Below are 10318 nucleotides of genomic sequence, written 5' to 3'. Positions count from 1 at the left end.
TATATATATATATATATATATATTTGTGTGTTTGTGTGCGTGCGTGTCTTAACCTGACTCATTGGTTGCAATCTTTGGTATAAGTCCCTCAGGTCGGGGGTTCAATCCTTCTGTAGAATTGAATTGCACACCTGTCTGGAATGGGGATCCCCCCCTCAGTCAGACTATGGGGTTGATCGGCGATGAACCTTTTCAATATGTGTGTGTGTGTGTGTGTGTGTGTGTGTAATTGCTTGTTATAAAGTATATAAAGCATGTTACAAAAATACATAAAATTCACATGTTAATTTTTAATTGTAATCATCATTTGATCAACTAATTGGCATATTCGATTTGCTGAGAGGAAGCTTTTAATCCTCTAGAAGTAGTTTATGATGTATGACTTCAGTACAAGGTCATGAGAAATTCAACATATTCAACCTCTCTATAGTGATTGTAGCATTGCCTTGATGGGTTCAACTTGAATTTTGCATCTTTGGGGTAACTATAGGAAGTTATATGTGATTCTCTCAAGCGTTTGGTGAGACTAGTGAGTTTGTGGTGAGCTTAGAAAATTTATGATGAACTTAACGAGTTTGTTGTTCCTCTTATATGATTAACTTACTAAGAACATTAAATAGATTAGCTTGAATCCAATTAATAAAATATATGAGTGTACATTTCTTTCTCTTATTTTTTATTGATAAAATTAGTTTGTAAAAAGATTAAAAGAATTAAATAATTGAATTATATTATTAAAAAGTAAGTAATTGTTAACAATTTTATTATCTTGATGAGTTATCACATTGATAGTCATGTCATTGATACTTTTTTCAATGATAAATCTAGTTTAAATGGATGCACACATTCACATCAACAAGAGCCTATAAATATGAGCATGAGTCGGCATTTGATGATTGCTTTGTTATATCATCTTCTTCTTTTGAACATCCCTACTCTTTCCATCCAAGCTCAAATGACCAAGATTTTAAAAATCAAGGATGATAACATGCATGATCAAGAATTTCTTCGCAATATTCTTAAAAGGTAAAGATGAGAGAAATCAAAGAAACAAACATAAAGAGAAAAGAGTTATTTCTTAAGAAGATTTTAATTAAAAAAGTGAAATGTAGTGCATCTTGCTAATCACTTTGTAAGTGTGCTTGTAGGCAAGTAAGATTTCTAATAAATCTATTAATTTCATCACTCAAATAACTTTACCAGTATTCTTTGTTGATCTCTATGTAAGTGTGCTAGTAGGAAGGTCATAATTAAATATGAGCAATAATTGAAAAAACAACTTTATCAACCCGGTTAATTATTAATTTTCTACTCTTTTTATATTGAGATAACTAGAAGCTAAATCAATAGTTTTAATTATAAATTTGCAAAAGGATAATCCAATAACTTACTATTAATCTCTTTATGGAACGAGTAGGTCAAAAGATATTTACCATAAAACGTAACAAAATGATCAATTTATCATTGAAAAAATAATGATTTACAGAATTTTTCTTCAAATTATACTAACTATGCCATCATTTAATATTTCATTAGTTAGTTTTAGTTTAAGATCAAAGTTAAAGAAATGCTAAGACAGATCCTAATCTCATAGTTGTGAGTTTTTAACATTGTGAGATTCAGAAAATAATAATAAAACAGGAGAGTTAGGATTTGATGTGCAAAATTTTGATTATATAATGCTTTTCACTCTCTTTTCAAAATCATGCTAACTTAGATAGAATTTAATTTAATAATTCACTTGCTCTTATGTGAGCTTCTACTGAAGATGAGAAGAAAAAAATTAATTTTAGTATAGAAATTTTTATTTTAATCAAGTGTCCTTCTTTTATAGTTCTTGACAAACTTAGCAATGTTTTTCATCGAAAAGTTTGACAAACAGCTCACTAACTAGTTAAGATTTTGCTCTGCAATAACTTGTACAAAGTAGAAAACTTTCTCATGGTATCACATTTGATCACACCTTTAATTTCCAACTACTTTTAAATATTTTTATTTTAATTTTATAATTTTGTTCATAATTCAATTATAATGGATGGGGATATTAATTCATATAAATTATGTCATTCCTCCATCTTTTTTTTTGCATTGAGAAATTTCATTAGATTTAAAGCTTTGAGCAGCCACAATCATTTCTTCAAACTCAAGTAAATTACAATCATTTTCCTTTGAGTTGCTCTAGTTGGCCTCAACTATATTCTCAAAGTCACTATGAGGCATCTTAGTGGAGCACATTCCCTTCTCATATACTCAAAGAAAGTTGTTGGATCCTTCATGTCAATATCATATACCAAACTTTACTAGGAGTTTCTTCCTCTTTGGCGGAACAAGATTAGGGAATATGGGGGGAGCTTATTTGTCATAAAATTTCTCTTCTTTAATAATTTTAAACCTAATGGTCACTTTCTTAAGTGTTTGACTTTTTGAGATGAATTTAAATTTAGATTGTCTTCAACCTTAATTGTTTTGGAGAAGTTAAGATTTTGCTCTGCAATAACTTGTACAAAGTAGAAAACTTTCTCATGGTATCACATTTGATCACACCTTTAATTTCCAACTACTTTTAAATATTTTTATTTTAATTTTATAATTTTGTTCATAATTCAATTATAATGGATGGGGATATTAATTCATATAAATTATGTCATTCCTCCATCTTTTTTTTGCATTGAGAAATTTCATTAGATTTAAAGCTTTGAGCAGCCACAATCATTTCTTCAAACTCAAGTAAATTACAATCATTTTCCTTTGAGTTGCTCTAGTTGGCCTCAACTATATTCTCAAAGTCACTATGATGCATCTTATTGTAGCACATTCCCTTCTCATGAGTGTGAGCTCTTCTTCTTCATTCTATTATTTAAGAAGTTTAATTTATACTCAAAGAAAGTTGTTGGATCCTTCATGTCAATATCATATACCAAACTTTACTAGGAGTTTCTTCCTCTTTGGTGGAACAAGATTAGGGAATATGGGGAGAGCTTATTTGTCATAAAATTTCTCTTCTTTAATAATTTTAAACCTAATGGTCACTTTCTTAAGTGTTTGACTTTTTGAGATGAATTTAAATTTAGATTGTCTTCAACCTTAATTGTTTTGGAGAAGTTATAGCCTTCTTATCATCCACCTTCAATCAAAAGGCCAATTTTATAAGGCCTTTGCATTATATGGCATGAGCAATAGAGCAAGCAAGGATCCTCTAGAGTAATTTATTTGATAGAAAACTAAATTATTAATTACATAAAACCATTATATCAATCTTTTGTATTTACAAATCCAACCCCTAAACTTCAATACATGTCACCTTCCTTATGCATAAAAAGTTGTATTTTACTTTTAAAAGTTTAAAATGGCAGAGATTTGGGTGGAGTGAATGTAAAAAAATTAAAATTTTGATGTCAAGACATGTAAATAAAAGAGAATTGAGAGTCATGGATGCAAAAGCCCCAAATAAAGAAGCCATTTTTCAAAAGTACTACTCATACTAAATTCATGCTACAACTGCTTCCCACATGCCTGCCTGCAACCGCACGCAAGCGGACGGTGTTTCAACTAACCCACGGCCGCATTTCCGCATCTTTCGCCCGCAATTTCCTCCCCCACTCCGAATCAATGAGCTCACGCTCTACTTTAGCTCGCCTGTTCTTCTCCACCCTCACCAAACCTTCTACCGCCGAATCTCTGACTCCCACTGACCACTTTCGGTTCATTTTGTCTCTGCTTACTGGTTTAATCCATTATGATAGGCATCCTCCTTTTCTAAAGATTGCGGCTTGGAGAAAAGCGTCAGGTACTGAACATTTTGTTTCAAAGATTGCCTTTTTTTTTTTTTTGGAGGTTTATTTGATCAGATAGCTGTTTCAGGATCGCCGATGCGTTTGTTCGAAGTTTGATATAAAAAATTTGTTGGTTGGATGTATGCAGTGATATAAGAGAAAGAGGAAGAAATGGGGAAGATGGGGAAGAAATTTGTCTCCGCCATTAGGAAGATCTTCAGTCCCAAATCCAAGGAAAAGAAAGGCGAGGTTTTTGATTTCATCTTCCTGTTTCAGTTGTATCTGTTGTCATTACTAAATGCTCGCTGAGCTGAGTCAGTAACAAAAATCTTACTTTTATATCATCTTTCAACTAGAAATCGAGTGAATGGGGTTGCTGGAAATCAAAGCATTGGAAGCCATGGATGTCTGAGAAGCTCCAAAATACTGCTCCAGTGGCGGTTTCAGGAGTTTCTCAACCAGTTCATCCATGGCCGCACACGGAAGAGATCAAATTGGCAGAGGAGGAGCGAGGACAGAGCGGGAATGTGTGCTCTGTTGGAGTTGCGGGTACAGTTCAGACAACCGAAGAGGTTGTTCGGCTCAGCTCTTCTGCAAATTTTACTGGCGATTCAAGGGAGGTAGCGGCTATCAAGATCCAAACTGCTTTCCGTGGATATCAGGTACATGAAAGCAAGTTCTTCTTATATTATTCATTTATTTAATGTTTGCTAATGGTAGCATGTTATATGTCATATTGAGATTTTTTTTTTTTTTAATAATTGAAGTTTGTAGTTTTAGTGAAGAACACCAAATTATTGGAAACAAAACTGCTATAAAAATTTTAAAAAGTACAAGAAATAATATTTGGATATCTATCTCCCAAGAGTGAAACCAGGTTAAATTTGAAATTTTTCTATAGAAATAGTCATATTTGATATTTTTTCTTATGTAGTTAGGCACTTTAGTAATTTTGAGCCATACAACTTATATATATATATATATATATATATATATATATATATAGGCATTTGATGATTTTGCCCATCCTCAAAAATAATGTTTGTTCTACCCATGCTAACACCTTAACATCAATTTTTACATACATGTCACCTTACCTATGAATGATTATGTGTATTTCACTTTTTGAAAGTTAAAATGGTGGTATTTTTTATGTGACAAGAAAGATTTGGGCGGTATTAATGTAAAAAAGTTATGTTTAGGTGTTTGATATGCAAATACATAGGAGTTAGATGGTATTTGTGTAGATGCCCTTAGAAACACATACATTCTCACAAGACTACAACACTACTATAATTCTTTTATTAATCTGCTAGGTAGTCTTTCTCACACTCAAGCTTTATTGGAACCAATGAATATCCTTGTTGAGGAACTCTTTATCAAGATTGAATCTTTATTTCCTGAATGTTTTGCAAGACTACACACCCGTTACGCACTTAAGAAGTCCTCTTAGAATGAAAAGCATGCAAAAGGAATAAACTTCGAGAGCTCTTAAGAGAAACTTAACCTAACAATCATCATCGTTTTCATTCAATCAAGATGATTATATTGATTTTGAGTGAGAACGAAACATAGAGAAAGGGATTGATATGATCCTGCGTCAAACTCAACATGCATTTCCATAGAAATTAGGGCAAAACAAATACTTTTCTTTAATAATCCAAACAACTCAATATGAATGCAAAGGTCCTACAATTTGAGATATAGACAATCTCTCCCAATTCCTACATTTCGAGAGGTAAGAAATGTTTCCCAAACTCTAAACCTAAGACTCACCACAATAATCTCATCCATAAACATAACACTAAACATAATAAGCCTATTTATACCTCACAATAATAATAATAAAAGACTACATTTCCCTTAGGGGTATAAAAGACCAAATTGTTCTTAGGCTAGGCATTGGTGTAACAGGGGTGCATGTTTTTGGCTTGGAAAATGGAGGTTTGGTGGTGGGAGGGTATTGAAGCATCAAATATTGTTTTCAATCATTCTAGGTCAATTTTTTTTGCAAAGATAGTTAATTTTTAAACAAGTAATTAATGCGACAGAGGGGGGGTGGTGGGGGGTGTTTGGAAGACGGACAACAATGGCGATAAGGAATGATGATGTGGCAAGTCAAAAGTGATTTGGAAGGTCAAAATAGTGTTGTGGAGGCCAACTTTAGTTATGGTTGACAACTTGTGTTCAAAATTGTCAAAATAGGACAAATTGGGTTAAGAATATGAGTTGAAAGCTTAGGTTGGCCAAAAATACTTCAAAACTTAATATGTAGGGGACTAGAATTTATTTATTGGTACATATAGTTTAGTATTAAAACTAAAAGCTTGGGTATTAATATTATCCAAGGAGATGTGATTATGATACATATTAAGGTCTACCACATTAAAAACTTGGGAGATTGTAGCATCAATCAGAAGCTTATACTCATAAGCATTTTTCATTTATATTTTAATTATTGGGGAATTTACATACACACCACCCAATTCCGTAATGTTTACATATCTAAACACCTAAACTTTACATTTTATATATGCACCACTCAAAACTTTCATACCACATCAAAAAAACACATCATTTTAACTTTTAAACAGTGAAATACATCTTTTTATACAAAGTTAAGGTCGCTTGTATTTAAAAATTGAAGCTTAGGTGTTAGATATGCAAATACATAGGAATTGAGCATAGGAATTGAGTGGTATGTATGTAGATCTTTCATAATTATTTTACAAAGTTGAAAGCTGAAGGAAATGAAAGTAATACAATTTGTGGGTTGATTATGAATCTACAGCTATTGATTTAAGCTTTTCAGTCCTTTTGCATCAAATTTTTATCTGTTATATCTTAATTAGAGGCTTGGAAAATTTAATAATATCAAAAATTCCTAATCAACTGTTAGCAACTGATGGACATCATGTCTTCTTCTTTGACTCATGGTTAGTGATGAGCTTACATGTTTCCAAATACGTTGCAGGCCAGGCGAGCTCTACGAGCTCTGAAAGGGTTGATTCGACTAAAGACCCTTATTAATGGAAATGGAGCCAAGCGTCAAGCCGAGATGACATTGCGCTGCATGCAAATGCTGGCCAAAATTCAATCACAGATTCGTTCGAGGAGGATCAGGTTGATAGAGGGGAATCAAACTCTTCAACGACAGCTTCTACTTAAGCAGGAAAGGGAGCTTGAAAAGATGCACGTATGGAACCTCATATTTCTCTTCGTTGCATTTCTTCTCCTTCTTTAATCATGATTGAATCTATATAACCACATCTTGTAAGTAGAGTCTTTGTTCGCTCATTTTCATATGCTGCTTTTTTAATTTACTAGCATTAGTGCACGAGGATTAGTGTTTTAGTAATGAAATTTACCTAGTTAACCTTATTTTCTTACTTCTTTGATGTAAGGTATGTGGCTTTCCCGTTGTTTTATGCTATGGAGTTTGTTCCCTAAATGCCTTCTTTGTGCTTGGATTTCACATGTCCATATGTTAACTTTATGGCCTTAGTTTACTTCTAATCTGACCCGTCAGAATCTTAAAATCCATTGTGATCTAAGATTTCTAACTTTCTCCTAAAGAATAAGTAGGTTAACACACATTATTCTGTTGGAATAGAGATATTACCATTAGGAAAATACAAACTTGATAGCAGACTAGAGGATTCAATAGAAATGTTGCATGGTTAATAATTAAAAGTTTTGTTCTCTCATTTTCATATGCTAACTTTTTAATTTTCTAGCATTAGTGCATGAGCTTTAGTGTTTTCGCAATGAAATTACCATGCTATATTTCATCTACTTAATGCAATTTGTTTCAATATCTTTTGTAGTTTAACCAAATCATAGGCATAGATAACTATTCTTTTTGAAGCTAAACAAGAGTTTGCTAGAATATGTTTTGAGTCAATATAAGAATAATTTAGTGTAATGGACAATAATATATAACAATGCATATTAAAATAAACAATATAATAATACACATCATGGTTTCTTATTTAGATAATATACACTCAAGAAAGTCTTATTTTATATTTGCACAAGATTTCATTTTTAGTTTATACTATTGATTTCACTTGTAACATCTTTTTCTTTTGGGGCATTTACATAGATACACTTTAATTCCTATGTATTTATATATCTAAGACCTAGACTTCACTCTTTGTACATTTATACCACCCAAATCTTTCATATCACATCATAAATATCATTATTTTAACTTTTAAGTAGTGAAATATATCTTTTTATGCATAGGTAAGGTGGCATATATATGTAAAAAGATAACTTTTAGGTAGTAAATATGTAAATACATGGGAAATAAGTGGTATCTATGTGAATCTTCCCTTTCTTTTTTACAAAATTTATTGAATTATAATGAGTATTTAAATTCAGATCTGAAGTTAAGGCATTGGCCACATTAGAACAATTTAAATATATATGCATTATTGAAATTTTTTCAGAGTAAAATGTTTACTTTATTTGCTGAACAGATAAGCGAGGAGTGGGATGACAGCATGCAGTCCAAAGAACAAATTGAAGCAAGTCTTTTAAGCAAGCAGGAGGCTCTCATGAGAAGAGAAAGAGCATTAGCTTACGCATTCAGTCATCAGGTATTTTGCTTTTTTCAGCTTTTCTGCGTTTGATTTCTATTGTGTGGATGCTCTGAAAATTCCTCTAACCACACCTAAACTTCAATTTTTACATGTATGCCACCATATTTATGTGAAACCCCTTATGTAGAATGAAACTGAACTCTTAAACATCGAGGTACATTTTGGTGTAACTGTGAAATTTTGATAGAAACTTTAAAGCCAATCGTGCTCGCATGGTAGCACTCCTAGGATGGGTGAACTCCTGGGAAGTTACACCAATGAGACAAAACCATGAGGCCATTAGTCCAAAATGAATAATTCCTAGATGGGTGAGAGTTTGGGCTGTCATAAATGATATCAGAGCATTACACTAGCCGAAAGATGGGAACTAAGTGATATACAGACAAATGTACTAAGTTATGGGAGCCGCCTCTTGAACCCAAGATGGGACAAAGTGTTACATGGTAAGAGCCACCTCTTGAACCTATAGGAGTCACCTCTTGAACCTATAGGAGCCGCCTCTAGAATCTCATCCGTCTCGTGAATGATTATTGGTATAGAGCACTAAAGGGGACTTCGGATACTTAAGTAGAGGAGATTGTGACACCCCTTAAGTAAAATGAAGTTAAACTCTTAAACATTGAGGCATCTTTTGGCGTAACGGTAAAATTTCATTAAAAACTCAAAAATTAGCCATGCTCATATGGGAGCACTCCTAAGAAAGGTGATCTCTTGGGAAGTTTCACCAACCGGCAAAATCATAAGGCCATCAGGGCAAAGCAAACAAACACCTTGATAGTTAAGAGTTCTGGTTTTCATAATCTATGCATGAAAAATATGCAATAAACTTAAAATATTGATTTTTTTTGATATGATATAAATGATTTACCTGGTACAAATGTAAAAAACAAAGTTTAAAAGTTGGATATGTACACACATAGGAATTGTTGGTATGTATGTAAATGCCTTCCTTACTCGTTACAGTGGAAGAGCCCTTCGAGGCAGGGGAACCCAAATTTCATGGATGGAAACAACCCGCAATGGGGCTGGAGCTGGCTGGAGCTTTGGATGACTGCAAGCCACCGGAGCGCCATTGTAGGTGTCGACAAAGCAGAGATCAGTAAAGCATGTTCTTTTCGACACACACCAGAGAGATCAACACAGCCGCCTAACCAGCAGTCACCTGCAACTCCTTCCAAGATCAAAACTGCGAGTCCAACAAGCGGCTGGCATCCATCAGATGATGGCACAAAAAGCCTGACAAGCTTACAGTCAGAGAGGCGAAGGAGAAGAAGAAGAAGCCTTGCTGGTTCATCTGATGAGAGTCTAACGAGTTCAATGACAGTACTCCCGAGCTACATGGCGCAGACTGAGTCTTCAAGGGAGAAGAGCTGGTTCCATGGTTCACTTAGCGATGTTAAGATTGAGAGCACTGATGGTAAAGATTCATGGAACAAGGTGAAGAAGAGACTGTGTTTACCTCCATCACCTGCTGTAGTGAAGGGATAATCAGCGCCCACAAGAGTTAGGGGGAGCAGATAATGACTCCTCAACAAATTGTAGATGTTAAAGATATTGATCATTTGGTTCTACAGTTGAGTGCAGGTTAGAAACTTTTTTCATTTTGAAGGATGAAAAAAAAACAGGACTTTGTGGTGAAAGACTGCAATTGAGTTCTTTTTGAAGGATTTACTTTGGGCAGTTTATGCATTTCTTTTCATTTTGGGAAATTTGCATGCATACCACACAGTTCTTTATGTACTCATATATATAAATATATATATATATATATATATAAGACACAGATTGATATATATATATATATATATATATATATATGACACAAAGTTTGATATTTACTAGTAGCATATTAGTTCATAAACATGTGCATAAAGGTGTGTTTTACTTTTAAAAAGATAGTGATAGTAGTGTTCTTATGGATTTATTTATCTCACACCA

The 10318-nt window shown here is 33.3% G+C and overlaps 1 protein-coding gene across 2 annotated transcripts; it reads left to right on the top strand.

Annotated features, from left to right (window-relative positions):
• Nucleotides 1–3497: 3497 nt before the first annotated feature.
• LOC110023219 (protein IQ-DOMAIN 1-like) lies at nt 3498–10069 on the top strand. 2 transcript variants are annotated; one of them, XM_020722523.1, is made up of 6 exons: nt 3498–3787; nt 3922–4022; nt 4130–4435; nt 6748–6969; nt 8258–8377; nt 9344–10069. In XM_020722523.1, the coding sequence occupies exons 2-6, from the start codon at nt 3945–3947 to the stop codon at nt 9866–9868; spliced, it is 1251 nt and encodes a 416-aa protein (XP_020578182.1). In that variant the 5' UTR covers nt 3498–3787; nt 3922–3944; the 3' UTR covers nt 9869–10069. The 2 variants fall into 2 exon arrangements, with proteins under 2 accessions (XP_020578182.1, XP_020578183.1); XM_020722524.1 differs by having other exon boundaries at nt 3862–4022.
• Nucleotides 10070–10318: the final 249 nt, after the last annotated feature.

Source organism: Phalaenopsis equestris, unplaced genomic scaffold (genome assembly GCF_001263595.1).
Source record: "Phalaenopsis equestris unplaced genomic scaffold, ASM126359v1 Scaffold000223, whole genome shotgun sequence".
Classification (NCBI taxonomy): Eukaryota; Viridiplantae; Streptophyta; class Magnoliopsida; order Asparagales; family Orchidaceae; genus Phalaenopsis; species Phalaenopsis equestris.
Note: the sequence above shows the minus strand (reverse complement) of the source record. Positions and strands in the feature narration are given on the sequence as shown.

Bases quoted from the DNA above. Each gene is read 5' to 3' on its own strand.
- LOC110023219 (XM_020722523.1), top strand. From the start codon at position 3,945: ATGGGGAAGATGGGGAAGAAATTTGTCTCCGCCATTAGGAAGATCTTC. The intron at 4,436-6,747 runs GTACATGAAAGC...AATACGTTGCAG, and splicing joins CTGCTTTCCGTGGATATCAG to GCCAGGCGAGCTCTACGAGC. The intron at 8,378-9,343 runs GTATTTTGCTTT...TACTCGTTACAG, and splicing joins CTTACGCATTCAGTCATCAG to TGGAAGAGCCCTTCGAGGCA.